Genomic DNA, 23,884 nt, shown 5'->3' with positions numbered 1-23,884 from the left:
GCGGCACTCTCGAAGCGTTGATTGCACGTGTGGTAATTTGCTGTTTGCTTCCTCTGCTTTTGCACTGGATACCCGCAAGGATAAGATTAGTTAACTGCTTCATTACTTGGCCCACATCATTTGCATGATGACACATGCTGCAGTTGTTAATGGGAACCAAGAAGGTAGAGGTACAAGAAAAAAGGAACTTTTATATCGGGAACGGCAGTTGCAAGCACGTACAGCTAAGCCGAAAATAATTAATTTATTTGTTAGTTATCTTTAAGATGTTAATGACACAATGTGACTTTGTAGATGCTAACCAAAAACAGTATACAGTGAGGAAAATAAGTACTTGAACACCCTGTGAGTTTGCAAGTTCTTCCACTTAGAAATAAGAGGCGGGTTTGAAATTTTCATAGTAGGTGCTTGTCCATTGTGAGAGACAATCTGAAGAAAAAAAAATCCAGAAATCATAGTGTATGATTTTTTAACAATTTATTTGTATTATACTTCTGCAAATAAGTATTTGAACGCCTGTCTATTAGGTAGAATTGTGAGCCTCAAAGACCTGTTAGTCAGCTTTAAAAAGTCCAATGAATAAGTGGAGTGGAGGTGGACTTTTTGAGTCTGACTTTCTGACCTGTTTGAGGCGATTAGCTGCATATAAACACCAGTTCCCCCCATACAATCAGGAAGACTCCAATTTCTAACATGGTCAAGACCAAAGAGCTCTCCAAAGACACCAGAGACAGAATTGTATACCTCTACAAGACTGCACAGGGTTACGGGGTAATTGCCAAGCAGCTTGGTGTAATAAGATCCACCGTTGGAGCAATTATTAGAAAATGGAAGAAGCTAAACATGATTTTTCAATCTCCCTCGGACTGGGGCTCCAAGCAAGATCAACCTCGTAGGATCTCAATGATCCTGGTATGGAATCAGTTAAGGACTACACAGGAGGAGCTGGTCAATGACATGAAAGGAGCTTGGAACACCATTTCCGAGGTTAACGTTGGTAATACACTACGACATCGTGGTTTAAAATCATGCATGGAACGGAAGGCTCCCCTGCTTAAACCAGTACATGTACAGGCCTGTTTTAAGTTTGCTAGTGACCCATTGGATGATTAAGAGGAGTCATGGGAGAAAGTCATGTGGTCATATGACATTAAAATGGAACTTTTTGGTCTTAATTACACTCACAGTGTTTGGAGAAAGAAGAATGATGAGATGAGTGATTATTATCCAGGATTTCCAGCGTGCCCATCCCGATGCTCTCCGTCGGGTGGGGGGGTCCTGTTAGGGCCTCCGCCTCTCCCTCCTGAGCTCTGCCTCAGGTGAAGAGAGTTAAGCTGATTACTGGTTAGACATCAGATGGGTGGAGCAGCCACAGCTGAGAGTGGTAAACATCAGCCAGCTTTAAAAGCCCAGCAGACGCACCACCATGTCGCCCGATCAACTCGTCTGGTTTCGCAGTCAGTTGCTTCTCGCATTCTTATATGATATCACTGATTCCCAGCTCACAACTGCTTTGCTCTCGCCTCAGGTCCTGCCTTCTGCGCGCTCCCTGTCGGATTCTACGCCTGATTCGTTCCAAGTTTCCTTCCAAGTTTCCATGCCTGCCTCCTACCAAACTTCCACGTCTCACGCCGGCTCAGCTACTAAAAAACGAAGCAACCTCTACCTGCCATGCTCTTTCTGGTGCTCGCAAAAAAAATATCACTGACCACAACTAGTTTGTCTGCACTGGGATCCCCTCCTGCTCACGCACCCGTAACAGTCATGTGTGGAGGAAAAATGGAACAGCTCACCAACAACAACAACACCTCATCCCCACTGTGAAGCATGGTGGAGGGAGCATCATTATTTGGGGATGTTTGCTACCTCGGGGCCTGGACAACTTGCTATCGTTAATGGAAGAATGAATTTAAAAGTTTTGCAGGAAAACCTGAGGCCGTCTGTCAGACAGTTGAAGCTAGAAAAGAGGATGGATGCTGTAACAAGACAATGATCCAAAACACAGAAGTAAATCATCTTCAGAATGGTTTCAAAAGAACAAAATACAAGTTCTGGAGTGGCCAAGTCAAAGTCCAGACTTGAACCCCATTGAGATGCTGTGGCATGACCTAAAGCGATTCATGCCAGACATCCCAGGAATCGGACTGAACTACAGCAGTTTTGTAGAGAAGAATGGGCCAAGATTAGTCCTGATCAATGTTCCAGGTTGATCTGGAGATACAGGAAGCGTCTAGTTGAAATTATTGCTGCCAAAGGGGCGGCCACAAAATATCAAATGTGATGGTTCACTTATTTTCCCCCTTCTGTCATTGTTTGCGAACTATCCTCATTAAAATATGAAAAACTATAAATGTTTGGGTGGATTTAGTTAAAAGCAGACGTTGTTTTTTTCATCTGTGTGAATTTTTTTTTTTTTTTACAAAGATCAGATCACATTTGATGGTGATTTTATGTAGAGATGTGAGCAATTCCAAAAGGTCCGCATACTTTTTCATACCACTATATATTAATAACTAAACAAATCTACAAATTTTTCACCAATGAAGCACCAATTAAAATGAAAATACCTTAACTACTAAAACTTTACTTTAATTGAAATTTGTTTTATTACTACATAAATGTCCTATTATCTACTGTAGGTGACACTAATAGTCATTCGACTACGGTCGCTGTAACACTCCAACAAAAATAGGTGAGCGCAACCAGCATTAATACATTGGGCGACAAAAAAATAAAAAATAACTTTGTTGTTATGTTTTCCACTTGAATGGTAGGCAGGCATTCCAGAGATGTAACTCATTGCACACCGCACAGGAAAAGTACATTTTCCACAATTTATCACCTGTAATAAAATAGTGTGCCACAATCCATTGAGAAAATGCACATAAGTCAAATTGAGGGATTTGATGCTAAATTTGAAAGCATTCTTGCAAAATCACCGCGCCACCACCATCACTTGCTGATGTATAATAAATAGAAAAATAAAATTAAAGGGGGGAAATAGTATTTCATTCTACTGATTAAGAGGCAATACAATTCATATTCATTGAAATCTGTTAGGGCATTCATTCAATATCCTTGATTAGTGCACAGTATTGCCTCACCAGTATCATGCTGTTGTTCTATTAGCATGCCAGTAAATTGTGTTGATTCTTAATATCAGGATAAGAATAAACTTTATAGTGCCAGAGGGAAATTGGCTTCCGATTGAACCGGCATGCTTTCTATCACAACGGAGGCCAAATGACACAATAAACAGCAGGAAAAATTCCTAAAAGACACATACTGTATTACATCATTTTAAAAATCAATAGAACTGCAAAAGTTGTTCTATATGACAAAGCAAGAAAAGCTGCAGATACAAAATTTTTGAATTGTATTTATAAGGCATCATTTAACTAACTGGCTGCTATTGACGACGCTAAACATCCAATCCATTTCAACTGGGAGCGGATGGACGTCTAGCGCTGTCAATGGCACTGAAGCATGCGCATTCATAGCAAGTCCCCCCTGTTTAAATGAATTGTATATCTATGAATGTCAATGATAGGCAATAAGTTGACTACTATGAAAAAAAAATACATTTGTCCGTTTCAATTTTCTTACTTTTGTTTTTCCAAACATTTTATTCATCATTAATCACAATCATATTTCATAAATATAAAGTATTGTATATTGATTGATTGATTGATTGATTGATTGATTGATTGATTGATTGATTAAGTGATTGATTGATTTATAAATTACAACATTTAGAAATTAATAAAATCTTTATGAAAACAAAATACTAAGATGAATGTCCATATATGTGAATGCCATGTCTCAATCATAATTGTATATGTATATATCATTAATCATCTTTTTAATTTTTTTTATTTTTTTCATATGTCTACTTATAAATTAAAACATTTTATTGAGACCTGGCATCCACATATACTCTATATTTGGACATCACATTTTAGGTCATATAGGTTACACTTGTTAATATTGTGGTCTACGTGACTCAAAATGTGATGTCCACGTATGTTGAATCCAGGACTTATTTATTTATTTATCTATTTATTTATTTATTCATTTTTATTTTTATTACAAAAAATAAGGGTTGCAGTGGGATGAAAAAGTATCTGAACTTTTTGTAATTTCTCACATTTCTGCATGAAATCATCATCAAATGTGATCTGATCTTTGTCAAAATCACACAGATGTAAAAACAGTGTCTACTTTAACTAAAACCACCCAAACATTTAAAGGTTTTCATATTTCAATGAGGATAGCATGCAAACAATGACAGAAGAGGGGAAAAAAGTAAGTCTGCCTAATCAGATTTAAAGAGCAATTGAAACCCAATTTTTACCAGACATTTTAAGTCAGTGCCCAACCACTGATGAGTGGTTTAAAGCTGCCCTGCCCACTACAAAACACACACCTGGTAAGAATTGTCTTGATGAGAAGCTTTGTCTGAAGTGCATAATGGCTCGGTCAAAGAGCTGTCTGAAGACCTGCGATCAAGGATTGTTGATTTGTATAAAGCTGGCAAAGGATCCAAATTTTCTAAATCATCTCTAAAAGTCTGGTCCTGATTAGTCCTGTTTGATGTGCCCGACTGTTCTGCAGCTACAGGAAGGGTCTGGTTGAAGTTATTGCTGCCAAAGAGTAGGCCACAAAAAGTTTAATTTGATGGTTTACTCAGTTATTTTTCTTCCTTCTGTCATTGTTTGCATATTATCCTCATTAAAATATGAAAACTTAGAAAGGTTTTTGGTGGTTTTAGTTAAAGCAGACACTGTTTTTTCATCTGTATGATTTTGACAAAGATCAGATCACATTTGATGGTGCTTTTATGCAGAAATGTGAGAAATTCCAAAAGGTTCAGATACTTTTTTACAGCAGTGTCAGCAAAGAGTACAGAAACATCAATTCAACAAAATTATTTAAAACAAAAAGATGCCCAACATCAGGGATTAACTAGGTCATTTAGATAGCAAACATTAAGAATATGGTGAACACTAGAGGAGCAATCAGAGAGCAGACATCCACTCTAAGTTCAAATCATAGCCCTATTTAGTGGAATGGAAACCCCCTTCATTAAAAAAAAAAAATCCATTGAAAATTTGACATATCAATTTTGATTCTGAAAAACGATTTCTAATTAGATGACCTTATGAATTTTATGACTTTGACTTTATGGCACACAAGTGTTGTGTATATTAATGAACTCTATTAACTTAGCCCCAAAATGTCATCAGACTTTCTCTACTCACCATAACATCTACCCTGCAAATGAGATTAGACGAATCCGTTATCAAGTTATCACAAAATTCATTTTCTGACCTCTGTGATCTTTGACCTAATTACCCTAAATTTAATTACAACTTCCACTTCATATTACAAACATATCCTGCAAGCAGGGCCAGCCCAGGCCTTTTGGGGGCCCTAAGCAAAATAATGCAAAGGGGCCCATATTTTTGGCCCACCATTTTGTCACAGTGTACTGTGAAACCCATACATGCAATCCAACCCATACGTCCATATTTTGTATATTAATCAGATTTTGTTGCACTGCATACGTCAAACTTCTCACCCCAAATGATTGTCAGAATTTACAGTAGATAGCGCCAAACCTTTTTCTAAAAGAGGAAATAAAGAAGTTAAGGAAGGACTTTTATTTTTTAAAGCTTGTAATCAAGTATCAAAACTCACAAAAGTCAAATAAAGCAAACTGTAGTAAACAAAATAGAATATAAATTAAATAATTGCCAAATTGGGGGCCCCCTAGTGGTCAGGGGCCCTAAGCAGCTGCATAGTCTGCGTATAGGCTGGGCCGGCCCTGCCTGCAAGTTTGATAATGATTCTTTCATTAGATCTTGAGTTATATTAAACACTAACACGTCTTCCATCGGTTTTAGATACTGGGGAGGTAATTGCAGGGTGGTGGTTGGCTGCAACCAAACAGGTGGGAGTCTCCCTATTAAAACTACTAGTCCTTCTCAAAAAATTAGCATATTGTGATAAAGTTCATTATTTTCTGTAATATACTGATAAACATTAGACTTTCATAAATTTTAGATTCATTACACACAACTGAAGTAGTTCAAGCCTTTTATCTTTTTTAATATTGATGATTTTGGCAAAAAAAAGTCAAGAAAAAACAAAAATCCCTATCACAAAAAATTAGCATATCATGAAAAGGTACTCTAAAGAAGCTACAAACCTAATCCCAATCAACGAATTAACTTAAAACCCCTGCGAAAGATTCCTGAGGCTTTTAAAAACTCCGAGCCTGGTTCATTACTCAAAACCGCAGTCATGGGCAAGACTGCTGACCTGACTGCTGTCCAGAAGGCCATCATTGACACCTTGAAGCAAAAAGCTAAGACACAGAAATAAATTTCTGAGCGAATAGGCTATTCCCAGAGTGCTGTATCAAGGCACGTCAGTGGGAAGTCTGTGGGAAGGAAAAAGTGTGGCAGGAAACGCTGCACAACCAGAAGAGGTGACCACACCCTGAGAAAGATTGTGGAGAAGGGCCGATTCCAGACCTTGAGGGACCTGCAGAAACAGTGGACTGAGCCTGGAGTAGAAACATCCAGAGCCATCTTGCACAGGCGTGTGTGAAACAGCGGCAGAAGCGCCTGACCTGGGCTACAGAGAAGCAGCACTGGACTGTTGCTCAGTGGTCCAAAGTACTTTTTTCAGATGAAAGCAAATTTTGCATGTCAGTTGGAAATCAAGGTGTCAGAGTTTGGAGGAAGACTAGGGAGAAGGAAATGCCAAAATGCCTGAAGTCTAGTTTTAAGTACCCACTGTCAGTGATGGTCTGGGGTGCCATGTCAGCTGCTGATGTTGGTCTACTGTGTTTTATCAAGGGCAGGGTCAATGCAGCTAGCTATCAGTAGATTTTGGAGCACTTCATGCTTCCATCTGCTGAAAAGCTTTATGAAGATGAAGGTTTCATTTTTCAGCACAACCTGGCACCTGCTCACAGTGCCAAAACCACTGGTAAATGGTTTACTGACCATGACATTACTGTGCTCAATTGGCCTGCTAACTCTCCTGACCTGAACCCAATAGAGAATCTGTGGGATATTGTGAAGAGGAAGTTTAGAGACACCAGACCCAACGCCATGGATGAGCTTCAAGCCACTATCGAAGCATCCTGGGCCTCCATAACACCTCAGCAGTGCCACAGGCTGATTGCCTCCATGCCACGCCACATTGAAGTAGTCATTTCTGCAAAAGGATTCCCGACCAAGTAATGAGTGCGTAGCTGATATAGTTAATCGAAGGTTGACTTTTTTGTATTAAAAAACACTTTTTTTGTTTTGGTCGGATGAAATATGCTAATTTTTTTAGATCGGGATTTTTGGTTTTTCTTGACTTTTTTTGCCGAAATCATCAATATTAAAACAATAAAAGGCTTGAACTACTTCAGTTGTGTGTAATGAATCTAATATATGTGAAAGTCTAATGTTTAACAGTACATTACAGAAAATAATTAACTTTATCACAATATGCTAATTTTTTGAGAAGGACTATTATACACTGGACATACTGCATGCAGTATGTAACATAAACGGAGTGTAAACAGAGTGCCTGGGATGAAATCCAACATGTTTTTATGCCTATGTACTCCACACTACAGAATGTATCTTGTGATTGTAATGATTTGGAAGTAATGTACATTAATACCTTCAAATTGGCACGAATAGCACAAAAAAACATCACTAGCCGTACATGGTCTGTAAACATATAGGCTAAATGGTATTACTGTTACATGGTCCAAAAGCTTACTATCAAAGATATTAAATTGATGCTTAAATGACTTTTCTTAAGCGTTTTACGTGTATTAGGCTTAAATGCACGGTTTTACGTACTCCTCCCGTATAAACTGGAATGTAACGGACATTATAACTACCCCAGTTACGATTCACAGCACTCGCGTTCAATCCCGCAACGGATGAGTTTGCGAGAATATCAAAATTGTGTTAGCGTGCGGCAATTTGCATACGTTCAAACCACGTGGCATTTCTTTTGCTTTCTAAATTATAGCCTACCAGCCCGCCACTCGCAGATTATGCAAACCACTGAGTCAAGGCAAACAAACTCAAAAGGTTGAATTTGATTCAAATGTGCAGAAAGTCGTCACAATTGTCGCTTCAGACAGTTGTGTTTGTACTCGGCTTCACGTGAAGACACATGCAGTCAAATGCCTTTCAGATATATAGAGTGCCATTAGTTGCCAGCTGGATGTGTCTGTGTTGTCACATCAAACGGCTGGGACAGTGAAAAATGTGCCCTACAATTGTAATCCCCTTTTCATCCTTGCAAAAACAATAGACTAATTTCCTTCCCCTGAGCAGGTTGCTCTTTGAAAATATTTAGCTTTTGTTTTTTATTAAAATCTGTATTTTGCATGGATGATCCAATTCCTTTTGGGTTGGAACCATCATATTGGCCATATGTGTGGGTCCAGTGAGATAGTATAAATAGGGGAAACAAATTAGGGCAGGTCAGCAATGTTTTTCAGATTTAAAAAAAAAAAACATTTTAGTAGTTAACGAACCCTGCCCTGGAGCAATCAGCCTCTGAAGTCTCTTTGACTGCCTCCTTACTTGTCATGTGGTTGCCCATGTGACAGTTGCCAAAGTAAACACAACCAAATGTTTAAAACATATCTAGTCCCAGAGTCAGACTGGGAACCTCTCACACCCGTAGCATGAATCATACCACGAGACCAATAAGCCACTGTTTGCTGTTTTATTTCCTTCTTTGTTTCTCAAATGGGAGATGTTGGACACAAGAACTCTGACACCCTAAGCAAGAAGCAAACCAGTAGAGCAATGAGCTGTTTTAGGGAAATGTTCACCTCATCTGTCACATGGTAGTCCATGTGACAATTGCTAAACTTCAAAACAGGCTTTGTCGAAGAGTCAGACCAGACAAAAATAACACAAACTCCCTCCTTCAGCACACTGCACTGCAGGCATCCTCCGACTAGATCATGGAGCCACAAGTGCAGCTAAAAGTTCTCCTTTCAGATTGTAGCAACGACAATTATACTGTAAATACACCTGTATATTTGGTGGAAAACACAAACAAGACTGAAAAAGCAGTTTCTGCTCTTGCACTTCTCTTTAAAATAAAGTGCTATATTTTAAGCCAAAAGAGCTGTTGTGTTTGATAGAACTGCCATTGCAGATTCATGGCGCATTAAGCCTCCAAACTATTTTTAATTTACCCGTTTTACCCTGGAATCCCACGTTTACAGACATCGCGCAACCGCTTTTGTTTCAACCCAGCCATAAAACAAAGGTAATTAATAAAATTATGTTTATTATTCAAAATGTCTGTCATTTTTAGCTTAGAATCATTAATTGATGTCTAATATTTTGTTTAAAAAAAAAAAAAAAACGACTTTTAAGAAATTATTCACTCGCATATTTTAAACTTTTAAACAAAGTACGTCACAATGAAAAAAATGGTGTCTGTAAAAAAGTCACAGTAACTATCGCTTAAATGTATTTTTTTTTGTTACTGTCGCATTTTCTCCGATATGTTAGATGATAAATAATTGATCCAAACAATGTACATTGAAAAAAAATGGGCTAAATATATGAAAAAGAAAATCTCGACCACTCCTTGATGTCTGCGATTTCTGCATCGTGACCCTTTGTTATATTACCATGTTTCACCCATAAAATCCCAAAAATATCCGGCTGTGGCCATTCACAGCTGTCTCTTGAAACTCAGTGACACATGCTACATGGACTTTTTGGATCGAAACAAGGTAAGTACGCGATATATATATCTCGTTAAAGTCATGGCGTCTTTAATTCTGCTCTTTCATGCTCTCACCTCCAGATAGGGCTTCGCTGTTTATTTATTATTATTTTTTTAAATGCCCTCCTGTTCAAAAATTTTCTTCCCCCAGGAAATTGAGATTTTAAGCTTTCAAATGATGTATCACACATGCATGTCGTGGATGGATGGATGGATGGATGGATGGATGGATGGATGGATGGATATACACAGAGAGAGCCAAAGCCCAACATATTTTAAAATATGATTCCAAAAGAGCCATAACATACAGTGTGTGTCTATGTGTATCTATGTACTGTATATAAACACGCACTGTACTCGTATATTCTATGTTCTTTTGTCAGCTTGTCCAAGTCCGTTGTGTAAGCACTGTTTCTTTTGTGAACGCATTTGAGTGCATTACACGGGAGGCGGAGGGTGTTCACGCTCTGCTTTTATGAGCAGCCGAGTTGCGATTGAAATAAATCTTGAGAAAACGACAAAGAAAGTCTAACATCGTTACTTGGGTTTACACAATCGTTGCGCAGTTGTGTACTCACCACAAGGAAAATAACAAGTAGAAACATGGTGTGGCGCCGCGTATATTTCCTGGAATAGGAAACGACAATCAGGGACGACCAGGGGGACGTGTCAGTAACAGTGGCCGAGACAGGCGGCGCCTTTTGGGGCAGTCGTTTCGCGGATTTCGCTCTCCTGGAAGTGGCGACAATTTGACAGTCCAAAACGTCACGAAAGTGAAGCGCCTGTGTGACTTGGGGTACCACGCGGGTCCCTTTCGTGGTTTAGTTTTCCTCTATGTATTTTTTATATACTCCAGTTTACTCGGCATCGAGTCAGGTGGGGCTGACCCGCCGCTGCCCGAGTGGTGACTTATCGCCCATCTCTGCGTGACCCGACTTGAAGCATATTATTGCGACGCACATTTGAAGTGTCCAAGATTAATGTGTGAATGCGCCATCAGCTCATCATAGTTGGTTCATGTCAAGCGAGCTGGTGGGTTCCACATTTACGATAACGGGTTAGCAGAGAGCAATATACGCTCATTAAAAGAGCCATATATGCCTCATATATGCCCCAAAGAAAATTAATGGAAGAGTCATACCATTTGACCAGTAAGACACTGTTGAAATATGGCTTTAGACCACCATGCTGCAGCTAAAGGGGTCTCCTTTTTTGTGCAATAGTAGCCTATGTGACAATCACCAATAAATAAACATGAAATACCACTGAAATACGTGCTCATCTGAGAGTTGAACACAGGTCCTCTCACACCCGAAGTGATAATCATACCAATTGACCTACGGAACAAAACAAAAAAATAAGCTCATCCTGCAGTCGTACTTAGGACCTCTCAGACCGTAAGTATATATATGTGTATATATATATACTGTATATGGTGTTATACTTATATAGCGCTTTTCCACCTTTCAAGGCGCTCAAAGCGCTTTACACTATCTCGCCATCCACCTACTGGTTACGTGAGCATTATATCATTAGATTAATGAGCCAGTGTTGGAGGTTAAAGGGCTTCTGATTCCTAACATGGCAGTCCATATGACCATTGCCAAAGAAAATGAAAAAAACCACCACTGATGCCTGGGCTCATCTCGGAGTCGGATACAGGACCTCTCGCACCCAAAGCAAGAACAATATTTTTTATCGTACTGTAGGCCCTGGCTCGTCCGTGAGTCGGACCCAGGACCTCTCACAATTAAAGTGAAAATGCAACGACTACGCCATATTCGGAACGAGTTGCATACAGAAATGAAAAATTCCATCCAAATATGTGCTCGTCCGGGAGTTGGACCTAGGATCTCTCGCACCCTAAGCGAGAATCATACCACTAGACCAACAAGCCAAGGATGAGGGAGGCAGTGGCTTTCTTTTCACGTAGGCCATCATGCCCCTTTTGTCAAAGAAACTGGAGCAAAACAGGGTTATCTGTGTGAGTTGAACTCATGACCTCTCTCAGCCTAACCGAGCATCTTGGCAGGAGTCCAACAGGCCACTATGGGGCAGAGATGTAACCCATATGTGTCGAATGATAGCATATGTGATAATTACCAAATAGAATGTGAAAACACCTTAAAAAAAGTGCCTTGGAGTTGGACGCAAGCCCACTTACACGCGAAGCGAGAATCATACAACTAGGCCAACGAGCCACGTTCAAGGTGAAGCGACCACTTACTTCTCACATGGGCAATAATGTACCAAGTGTCAAAGAGACGTGAAAAAAATAGGCTTATCCAGGAGTTGAAACCAATCAACCCCCCCCCCCCCCCCCCCCCCCGGAGGCTAACTGAGAATCATACCGGTATCGCAACCAGCCTCAGTGGGATTGACTTGTTCCCCATTTCTTCAATGGTAGCCCATGTTACAGTTGCCAAAGAAAACCTGAAATCCCCATCAAAAAAGGGCTCGTCCCGGAGTCTGACCTGGGATCTCTGTCAGCTTAAGTGAGAATCATACCACATGACCAGCAATCCACAGTTTGAGGCCAGAGGTCTCCTTACTTGTCACCTGGTAGCCCATATGACAATTGCCGAAAAAAAAAACAAAATAATTTAAAATAGCATTTAGGCTCGTCCAAGGATCTGAGTTGTTGGACACATATAACTAGACCACTGAGCCACAGTTGCATCAAAAAGCTCTTCTTCCTTAACAGACGGGAGGCCATATGGCAATTGCCGACAAAAACACCACTCATGTGTGGCCTTTCCTGGAGTTGGACCCAGGACCTCTCACAACCGAAGCGAGAATCATATCACCAGACATACAAACCACACTACTTAGAGAATCACTCCCTTACGTGTTACATGGGCAACCATGTGGCAATTGTCAAAGAAAAGCTTTGAAAGCGTGACTTGTCTGGGAGTCGGACCCTTGAACTTTGTTCCCAAAGCAAGAATCACACCACCAGACCTACAAGCCACCGTTCGACAGAGTTATTCTCCTTATTGTGAATGAACCATGAAGGCATTGCATTACATGTCACATGGGCAACCTTGTGACCCCAACATAAGCCTTGAATAGATGGCTTGTCCATGTGTCAGACACATGATCTCTCACATCTAAAGCGAGAATAATACCACTAGACAACAAGCCTGAGGTGACATTATTCATCCCCATCACTTAAACTAAACTAAAACTTGTCGCATATTTAAAAAAGTGACAACTGGGCTATCAAAAAACTATTGTTTTCCAGCCATCCTTTGAAGGCAAGGCAAGTTTTTCCATACACAAGGCAACTTAATAACGCTTTAAAGAAGCAAGGAACTAATGATAAACAATAAGATTAAATGAAAAGAGCCTTAGTGGAGGTCTGGTTAAATCTAATATGTTTCTTTTGTTTTCTGCTGAGCATCCACAAATATGGATTCACACTAACTCCAGTTAAGTCCTGCAGTCAAGCATCACATGCAGCTATAATTGCCACATGTAGACGGGGTCCCTATCAAGGCATCTCAAGAAGACAGCGCGAGTGGGGTAAACAGGAGGCTCCCACTGCGTCTGGTGGCAAGGGCGAAGGCAGATTGTCACTTGGAGGGATTTCTCAGGGCCGAGTGCAAGGCATCGGCTCTCCTCCCGGAGCATAGCAACAGAGAGTGGTTGCCATAGCAATAGTCGCCCCCAAAAGTCTCCCCGCCCCATTTCTTCATATCTTCCATCCCTTTCTGGATTTTTCAGCAACCTCACTCTCTGTCTCACAGAAAATATTGCAGCCCAACATCTTTATTTCTCTCACCCAAAATGACACTTGTTGGCGCCTTTGTCCAATTTTACATCTCGGGCCAATGTTGGGGTAGTTCTCACACTTGGGTTTAGAATTCCCGCTCATGCCTCAGGAGAGGAAAGAAGCTAGACATTAACAAATCAAAAATACTGTACATAAGAAAAATAAATTTCCAGGTAGCTGTGTATAATCTACTGTATTTTTCTGCTGGCTTTTTACTTTTACCTTCCATAGACTTCACTATCAGTTGACGAGACACTATCAGTTGACGAGACAGCTCCTGTAGACCTTGCGCCAAGGCTTCCTGCAGGGGGCCAGACCAGGCAGAGCGCCGTGGCAGCTTTCACTGCGATAAACTCAAACACACGCTGCGTTGTAACGCCGGATTTAGGTGGAAAAAGGACAAAGGTTTAAGTACATACAAGCAGGCAGGAGTGTCTCAAGAGTGACTGGGTCAAGGATTCAAGGTAATTATTATATAAAATAGCACAATGCGTGCACTTTGAAACGTTGTGAAAAAAATTAAATGAATGGAAAAAATTTGCGTAACTTTAGCTTGATATATTTACGTAGAAAGAACGATAACTGCCCGTTTTTTTGCTTTTAACCAAGAATCTAGACTGTTTTACGTTCATATCTATAGAAATTCCGGGATTTACACTTTTATTTACAAGAATTTTCAACTTAAAAAGCTCTTTGTTTTGTGATGGCGGCCATGTTGGATTTTGTATCCATACGCAATAGTGTAACTTTACATTCAAATGATCCGGTAAATTTCGGCCAGCTGCCAGTTGTTAGGCGAAAAACTAGTGATTTAGACATTCCTGCATCCATACAAAAAAAATGGCTTTTCGTGTTTGATTTCATGTCCCATTTCAATCTAAAAACAACGAGGGCCAGATACTCGGCAAGACGTGCTGAGGCAATAGTGACATCGGAATTCAACCTAAATAAGTTGTGATTGTATATAGAAAAATGCCAAATTTGCTATTGTTGAGTAAAATTAAGATGATTCTGCATGTTTTCCTCAAGTATTAAGTTTCTGATGTGAAAACTGAGTGATTTATTAGCTGTTGAAAACTGTTTTGTTATATATTTTTACTAGGGAACGACTTCGAATTTTATGATACCGCTGCTCATGGTGACTCATATACAGTGCCTTGCAAAAGTATTCGGCCCCCTTGAATCTTGCAACCTTTCGCCACATTTCAGGCTTCAAACATAAAGATATGAAATTTAATTTTTTTGTCAAGAATCAACAACAAGTGGGACACAATCGTGAAGTGGAACAACATTTATTGGATAATTTAAACTTTTTTAACAAATAAAAAACTGAAAAGTGGGGCGTGCAATATTATTCGGCCCCTTTACTTTCAGTGCAGCAAACTCACTCCAGAAGTTCAGTGAGGATCTCTGAATGATCCAATGTTGTCCTAAATGACCGATGATGATAAATAGAATCCAAATGTGTGTAATCAAGTCTCCATATAAATGCACCTGCTCTGCGATAGTCTCAGGGTTCTGTTTAAAGTGCAGAGAGCATTATGAAAACCAAGGAACACACCAGGCAGGTCCGAGATACTGTTGTGGAGAAGTTTAAAGCCGGATTTGGATACAAAAAGATTTCCCAAGCTTTAAACATCTCAAGGAGCACTGTGCAAGCCATCATATTGAAATGGAAGGAGCATCAGACCACTGCAAATCTACCAAGACCTGGCCGTCCTTCCAAACTTTCTTCTCAAACAAGGAGAAAACTGATCAGAGATGCAGCCAAGAGGCCCATGATCACTCTGGATGAACTGCAGAGATCTACAGCTGAGGTGGGAGAGTCTGTCCATAGGACAACAATCAGTCGTACACTGCACAAATCTGGCCTTTATGGAAGAGTGGCAAGAAGAAAGCCATTTCTCAAAGATATCCATAAAAAGTCTCGTTTAAAGTTTGCCAAAAGCCACCTGGGAGACACACCAAACATGTGAAAGAAGGTGCTCTGGTCAGATGAAACCAAAATTGAACTTTTAGGGCACAATGCAAAACGATATGTTTGGCGTAAAAGCAACACAGCTCATCACCCTGAACACACCATCCCCACTGTCAAACATGGTGGTGGCAGCATCATGGTTTGGGCCTGCTTTTCTTCAGCAGGGACAGGGAAGATGGTTCAAATTGACGGGAAGATGGATGCAGCCAAATACAGGAACATTCTGGAAGAAAACCTGTTGGTATCTGCACAAGACCTGAGACTGGGACGGAGATTTATCTTCCAACAGGACAATGATCCAAAACATAAAGCCAAATCTACAATGGAATGGTTCAAAAATAAACATATCCAGGTGTTAGAATGGCCAAATCAAAGTCCAGACCTGAATCCGATCGAGAATCTGTGGAAAGAGCTGAAGACTGCTCTTCACAAACACTCTCCAACCTCACTGAGCTCGAGCTGTTTTGCAAGGAAGAATGGGCAAGAATGTCAGTCTCTCGATGTGCAAAACTGATAGAAACATACCCCAAGCGACTTGCAGCTGTAATTGGAGCAAAAGGTGGCGCTACAAAGTATTAACGCAAGGGGGCCAAATAATATTGCACGCCCCACTTTTCAGTTTTTTATTTGTTAAAAAAGTTTAAATTATCCAATAAATTTTGTTCCACTTCACGATTGTGTCCCACTTGTTGTTGATTCTTGACAAAAAATTAAAATTTGATATCTTTATGTTTGAAGCCTGAAATGTGGCGAAAGGTTGCAAGGTTCAAGGGGGCCGAATACTTTTGCAAGGCACTGTATTCTCATGGGAAAATCCTGCTCAATATACGACCATTTCTACTTACAAACAAGGTCCTGGAACGAATTAACTTCGTATGTAGAGGTACCACTGTAAAATGTTAAACTATAGAGTTTTACATGTTTGAATGTTATTACACATACCATCGGTTTAGTGATCTAAAAGCAGAGTAGATGAAACTACTACAATTAAGCTGTGTGCTGAAGTTCTGTAACGTTGTAGCTTGGTAAGCTAAAAGAAGCTGACTTTAGCACTAGCATTGCAACATACTTGACTCTTTACAACACACCTGGCAGTGAAAGGGTTTTGGTGCCAAGTTTTGCAACTATTCACAGTGGCACCACCATGGGTGGCCAGTGATGGCCATGCCCCCCCTATAAATTCGTTAGCCACCCCGATTGCCTGTATAATGTTAGATTGTAGTTGCATTCTTATGCATTTCGATGCACATTAAATCATTAGTAGCATGAAACATAACACATTAAATCAAAGTACCGTATTGGCCCGAATATAAGACGGCCCTGATTATAAGACGACCCCCTCTTTTTCAAGATTCAAGTTTTAAAAAAGACTTTTTGAACACCAAATTAATTTTTTTTACAGAAAATAATTACAGTGCATCTGAAACAAATGGTTATAACAATATATTTGAGAGAAAAAGCATGTTATTTTGCCTCATTCGAATCTTAATATCTGAACATTTAAATATGTAAACTAAAGTGCAATCACATTCGTAAATGAATGGCTTCTGGTTTTTGAAATGTAAATAAACCAATCTATTGTGATAAAACAACAAAATTGCAATAACTGCATTAACCATCAAAGTGAAGTCTAACTGTAACTGTAGTCTTGAGACAAATCTGAAAGGAAAAACATTGCCATAAAATAATGCAAAATGGTTAAACTTGAGAGTAGTTGAGATCTGTCATGACAGAACATCGCTTCAATGATATCTGGTGCCATCTAGCGTCGTGAATGGGTATAACGTCTAGACTGCGAATATAAGACGAACCCCACTTTTTCAGTCTTATTTCAATGCAAAAAACACTGTCTTATATTCGAGCAAATACGGTATATCAGTAGGCGTGTCCTTATGTCTTTTTTATAGTTTTCTACTGGCCTGTTTACTGGAACAGTATAATAAAAACTTGAATTCATGGCTTTTAGTTTTGGTGTGCAACCCCAAGATTTTATGTGGCCCCATCTGGCCATCCCTCTGAAAAATTTCTGGCGAATATTCAATTCTTTTAAACTGCTATTTTGTTGTTTAAGTAATACTAAAAATGCATTTTTTTGTTCTGTCAACTTGTATGGTTTTTTTTGTTCATCGTGAAGCATTTTTTGGGAACCGATACTCGGTATATACAGTGCGATTTATATTCCGTAAAATTCGGGAATTCAAATAATCTTACCTGGGTGAGCTAAATGTCAATGCTATTTATCCCTTCAAGGTACCTTTAGAAAGGTTCCCCTAATATTTATGCAACTCACTTTAATTTTATATACATATACAGTGTTAGTAACTACATGCAAACTACAAGCATGGCCCAACTTGACTGACCTGTTTTGAGTTCCAGGTGAAGTTTGTCTGTGTCGGGCCGGAAAGTTCGCGACAGCGTGATCCACATATGGAACGTCTGTCCTCTGCGGATGATGAAATCGTCGCATTGGTAGAGGTGCGTGTGGTGAGCCAGGCGCTCTTCTCCCGATTTGCTTTTCATCAGGTCTATTGATTTCACCTTAAGGGGCAGCTCTGTGGAAGCAGAGCACACTGGCAGATTAGAGTGGACCCAGGATTACCAACTACTACAGTTTTCAAGTGTGCTATGGAAAAATTTCTAACTTCATATCATTTGTCCATTTATTTAATCTATCGGAGCAGTGACGTATTCTGACAGGAAGAACAAGTATTTCCTTTACATGGCAGAATGTACAATAAATTTGTGTATTCGCATGTTGCCAGCCCGATATTAGGGCTAAGAGGCAATACTTTTACATAGTCAGAGAAAGCACAGCTCCGGGGAATGCTTGCAGTCATACCTGGTTCTAGACTTTATTATATTTTCAGAAGTTGAATTCATTTGTTCGTTTATTTGTTTTATTGTATTTCAAAACAGTACAAGGATTTTCTCATTTTCTCTCAAGTCTAGAAGAACTGGAGTAGACAATAGGAAGATAACAGACAAAATGGCGGCCTTGCCAGGTGTGTAGGCCTACCGCCAAACTCGTTATCGACAGGCACAGGCGTCTCCTCCTCGTCCTTGCCCTCTTCCGCCGTCATGACAAGCGTATCTGTGATGTCATCGTCTGTCTCTGGGTTGCAGCACTGGCCCACGCAGCTCAGCCAACGCCAGCACACATTGTCCTTGGACTCCTGAGGGGCCCCCACCGGAGCCCCCTCGGGGTCTTCATCACCCACGGCAAAAGTGACACTAGGAAATCGACCGACAGCTGACATGTCTCAGAAGGATTGGGCTTCCACAGGCATCCTAAGGACAGTATGATAGAAAATACAAGAAATGTAATTTCAATCTTAAAGTGCTTATTCATTTAACATTTATAAGATAGGCATACTTTTTGTTTTATGATTAGTGGGGGGATCCAATAAATGTTGTGGCTGAGCATTAATGCATGGCTTGACTTATGACTTGATTAACTGACGTAATAATTATGTAACTCCTCCAGCTTTAAATTTAGTGGGGACTCAATTTCCTGGAAACAAGTTTATTATAAAATTAACCAACAACTATCTTGATAATACAGTGGGGCAAATAAGTATTTAGTCAACCACTAATTGTGCAAGTTCTCCCACCTGAAAGTATTAGAGAGGCCTGTAATTGTCAACATGGGTAAACCTCGACCATGAGAGACATAATGTGGGAAAAAAAAACAGAAAATGACATTGTTTGATTTTTAAAGAATGTATTTGCAAATCATGGTGGAAAATAAGTATTTGGTCAATACCAAAAGTTCATCTCAATACTTTGTTATGCACCCTTTGTTGGAAATAACGGAGGCCAAACGTTTTCTGTAACTCTTCACAAGTTTTACACACACTGTTGCTGGTATTTTGGCCCATTCCTCCATGCAGATCTCCTCTAGAGCAGTGATGTTTTGGAGCTGCCGTTGGGCAACGCGGACTTTCAACTCCCTCCACAGATTTTCTATGGGGTTGAGATCTGGGGACTGGCTAGGCCACTCCAGGACCTTGAAATGCTTCTTACGAAGCCACTCCTTTGTTGCCCTGGCTGTGTGTTTGGGATCATTTTCATGCTAAAAGACCTAGCCACATCTCATCTTCAATGCCCTTGCTGATGGAAGGAGATTTTCACTCAAAATCTCTCGATACATGGCCCCATTCATTCTTTCCTTTACACAGATCAGTCCTCCTGGTCCCTTTGCAGAAAAACAGTCCCCAAATATGATGTTTCCACCCACATGCTTCACAGTGGGTATGGTGCAATTCAGTATTCTTTTTCCTCCAAACACAAGAACCTGTGTTTCAACCAAAAAGTTCTATTTTGGTTTCATCTGCCCATAACACATTCTCCCAGTCCTCTTCTGGATCATCCAAATGCTCTCTAGCGAACCGCAGATGGGCCTGGACGTGTACTTTCTTCAGCAGGGGGACACGTGCAGTGCAGAATTTGAGTCCCTGGCGGCGCATTGTGTTACTGATCGTAGCCTTTGTTACTGTGGTCCCAACTCTCTGTAGGTCATTCACTAGGTCCCCCCGTGTGGTTCTAGGATTTTTGGTAACCGTTCTTGTTATCATTTTGACGCCACGGGGTGAGGAGGGAGTTGAAAGTCGATGTTGCCCAATGACAGCCCCAAAACATCACTGCTCTAGAGGAGATCTGCATGGAGAAATGGGCCAAAATACCAGCAACAGTGTGTGAGAAGTTTGTGAAGAGTTACAGAAAACGTTTGGCCTCTGTTATTGCCAACAAAGGGTACATAACGTAAAGTATTGAGATGAACTTTTGGTATTGACCAAATACTTATTTTCCACCATGATTTGCAAATAAATTCTTTAAAAATCAAACAATGTTATTTTCTGTTTTTTTCCCACATTCTGTCTCTCATGGTTGAGGTTTACCCATGTTGACAATTACAGGCCTCGCTAATATTTTCAAGTGGGAGAACTTGCACAATTAGTGGTTGACTAAATACTTATTTGCCCCACTGGCCACTGTATATTATATAACCTCTTGATGCCTGAATTTACACGTAAAAAATATAAATCAAAAAGCATTGCGGGGGCTACATAAGTACATTAATACATCACATTACATTACATTAATACAGTATATTACTAATATTAACAAAAAACTATCAAAAATAATCATTTGTTGTAGCCCTAGTTAAGATTGGAGACTTGTAAAGATAGTGGACATCAAGTCTATACAGCCTTGTTCAAATGTTATGGTATGGCTTGTTCAGGGACAGTAGTCACTGTAGTGGACAGCTATACAAAAGTTGGCACTTAAGACCTATCACCCTTTATAGAGCAAGTGATTAATTTTGGTTAAAAAAAAAAAAACAACACAAAATAAAACATTTTTACACTTAAGAAAGACATTTAATCCTTTATAGGGGCAAGTGACCACTTTTGGTCATTAAAAAAAACATGAATACTGGCAATTATTATCCTATATGTATATATATTATTAAGTTATTTATCATTATTGTGTTTTTTATATATATTTTTTTCTTATTATATAATGAATTTATAAAAGCATACAATGTTAATATAAATAAAATTAATGGAATTAAAATGAAAAAAACAAATACCCACCCCTAGTGTCACTCTAAAGTTGATCCCCCCTCTCATAGTATTTAACTCATTGATGGCAGTAGACATGGCTATGAATGCTCATGTTTCAGTGCCATTGACAGTGCTAAATGTCTAATCCATTTGAACTGGGAGGGTCGGATGAAAATACGTTCATTCGGCCATCCCAGTCCAAATGGATTAGATTTATAGTGGCGTCAATGGCAACCAATAAATCAAAGAGTGCCCTGAAATTGTTAAAAAAAAAACAATAATCATCTGTGCATGAAAGTGTTAAAACATTGCGCCACAATAAATGAAACAGTTGTTTACTTCCATGTTGTTTCTAATGACGTTATGAGGATTTTTCCTTGTCGCAAAAAAAAAAAAAACTGAAAAGGGCATGAAATCATAATTAAACCTTAGTGTTAATCGAGTCTTGGTAAAATGTTTAACACCTCCAGTAATTGATCTTACAGCTTGGCCTGCTCATAGCAGGGGCCGCAGACTCCAATCTGCCTCTTAAGCTTTCTTATTAAAACACCATCCTGATGTGGCTTTACAGTGCCATTAGCGATGACTCACTTTTAATTAGCACTATCATCCTTTTGTTTCCTGACAGCCCCGACCAGCTTCATCCTCCTCCTCTTCATTGCACTAAAATCCAGAGAGAGGGGCCGCCACCGCTTCTGCTGCTCTCACAGGCAGGAAAAGAAAAAAAGAAGTATGCTTAAACCATAATCTGTGGCGTTAAAACAAAAAATTATGAACATGTGCAAATGAGATTTAAATGAGGCATTGGAAAGGCTCTTGTCATAGCAGTGTTATAGCAATTATATTCTTTTGTCTGCTTATTAAAATAATCTTCAGGCCTCTACAGGCTTTTTCTGCAACAATATTGTATCAATGCACAGACCGTGCCATTTTTATTTGCTTAATTCACTTAGGAATATTGTACCTGCTCTTAACATTACTCGGAAGAGATGTTTTTTCATAGGCTGCCATTGACGACAAGCGAACTTCCAATCCATTTTAACTGGCACTGCCAGGAATGGGAGTGTGAATGGGTTTATCTGCAGCACAGATGTCAAATTCAAGGACAGGGGCCAGATCTAGCACGCCATCCTTTTGTGAGGCTCGCAAAAGTACATGATCTCGCTATAATAAAATCGAAGTACAATTTCTGTAGTTCTAGATCTTTAAATGAGGGTTTTTTTTTTTTTTTTAATCGGAGAATATTTCCATTAAAAAAAAAAAAAAATACTGATAATACTAATAAAATAATACATTCACCCACCAACCCCCAATTTAAAGACATAAAGGTATCTTTTTTTGTTGTTTTTTTATCGCAGAATAAATTTATAAAGAATATGAGAATAACAATTTATTCAAAATATTTTTTGTTTTGTTTTTAAATTTAAAAAAGACACTTTGTAATGTAATGTATGTTTACACCCCTCCACCCTTTTTACATTATGTAAATAAATAAATATATATGGCGGAAAACACTCAGGTGACTTGAAGTTCCGCTCTGAGACCCCAAGTTGGCCAAATTGTCCGATATGCACGTGTGATACATCATTGGAAAGCTTAAAATCTCAATCTTCTGGGGGAAGAAAAATTTTGAACGGGACGGCACTTTTTAAACAGCAAAACCCTATTTGGAGGTGAGAGTACGCGAGAGCAGAATTAAAGACGCCATGACTTTAACGAGATATTATCACGTTCTTACCTTGTTTCGATCCAAAAACTCCATGTAGCATGTATCACCGAGTGTCAAGACACACCTGTGAATGGCCATAGCTGGATTTTGGGGGGATTTTATAGGTGAAACGTGGTAATATAACAAGGGTCACGATGCAGAAATCGCAGACATCAAGGAGTGGTCGAGATTTTCTTTTTCACATATTTATCCTTTTAAACGTTTTTTGTTTTCAATTTTTTTTTTGTTTGGCTCATTATTTATGATCTAACATATCGAAGAAAATGCGACAGTAACAAAAAACATACAATTAAGCGATAGTTATGAGGTAGATATCTGTGACTTTTTTACAGACACCATTTTTTTAATTGCGACTTCATTTGTTTAAAAGTTTAGCGAGTGAATAATTTTTTTTAAGTTTTTTTTTTTTTTTTTAAACGAAATATTAGACATTAATGAACAATTCTAAGCTAAAAACTACAGACATTTTGAGTAATAAATATGATTAATTACCTTCGTTTTATGGCTGGGTTGAAGCAAAAGCGGTTGCGCGACGTCTGTAAACGGGGGTTTCCAGGGTAAAACAGACAAATTAAAAATAGTTCGAGGGCTTAATGCGCCATGAATCCGCTATGGCAGCATATAGACATATTGTTCTATCAGACAACAGTTCTTTTGGCTTAAAATACAGCAGTTTATTCTAAAGAGGGGTGCAAGAGTAGAAACTGCTTTTTCAACCTTGTCTGTGTTTTCCGCAGGGGTGAAAGTGGGCCAGAACGGTCAGGAACGCAGTTCCGGTATAAGATTCAGGGCAAGAACACAGTTCCGGTATAAGCTTCAGGGCCGGAATGCTGTTCCGGTATAAGATTCAGGGCTGGAATGCTGTTCCGGCACACGGTGCTTTGATTCCGAAAATATGACGGCAACTGTCAAAACGCTATGTAAAAAAAAAAAAAAACATTCACAAGTGTTAAAAACAAGCATAATAAAGTGCTTGTGTAGCATAATCCGTTTCCACCAATATTTATTATTTATTCTATTCCACGGACGGCATGGAGGTTTCCCCAGCTGCTGCA

At 39.4% G+C, this 23,884-nt stretch overlaps 1 protein-coding gene across 3 annotated transcripts in view; it reads right to left on the bottom strand.

Annotated features, from left to right (window-relative positions):
- Nucleotides 1–23,884, bottom strand: part of LOC130918713 (protein-glutamine gamma-glutamyltransferase K-like) — a 75,350-nt gene that overhangs the window by 36,300 nt on the left and 15,166 nt on the right. For 2 of the 3 annotated variants that reach the window (XM_057840665.1, XM_057840666.1), the window contains exons 2-4: nt 21,692–21,798; nt 18,550–18,821; nt 17,894–18,085 (exon numbers count right to left, since the gene is read on the bottom strand). In XM_057840665.1, the coding sequence (XP_057696648.1) occupies nt 17,894–18,085; nt 18,550–18,790 (433 nt within the window). In that variant the 5' untranslated portion in view covers nt 18,791–18,821; nt 21,692–21,798. Of the gene's footprint in view, nt 1–1,185; nt 3,384–17,893; nt 18,086–18,549; nt 18,822–21,691; nt 21,799–23,884 lie in introns of those variants that run through there. The other variant, XM_057840667.1, reaches the window with a different exon arrangement.

The sequence above is a fragment of the Corythoichthys intestinalis genome, chromosome 7 (assembly GCF_030265065.1).
Source record: "Corythoichthys intestinalis isolate RoL2023-P3 chromosome 7, ASM3026506v1, whole genome shotgun sequence".
Lineage (NCBI taxonomy): Eukaryota > Metazoa > Chordata > Actinopteri > Syngnathiformes > Syngnathidae > Corythoichthys > Corythoichthys intestinalis.
Note: the sequence above shows the minus strand (reverse complement) of the source record. Positions and strands in the feature narration are given on the sequence as shown.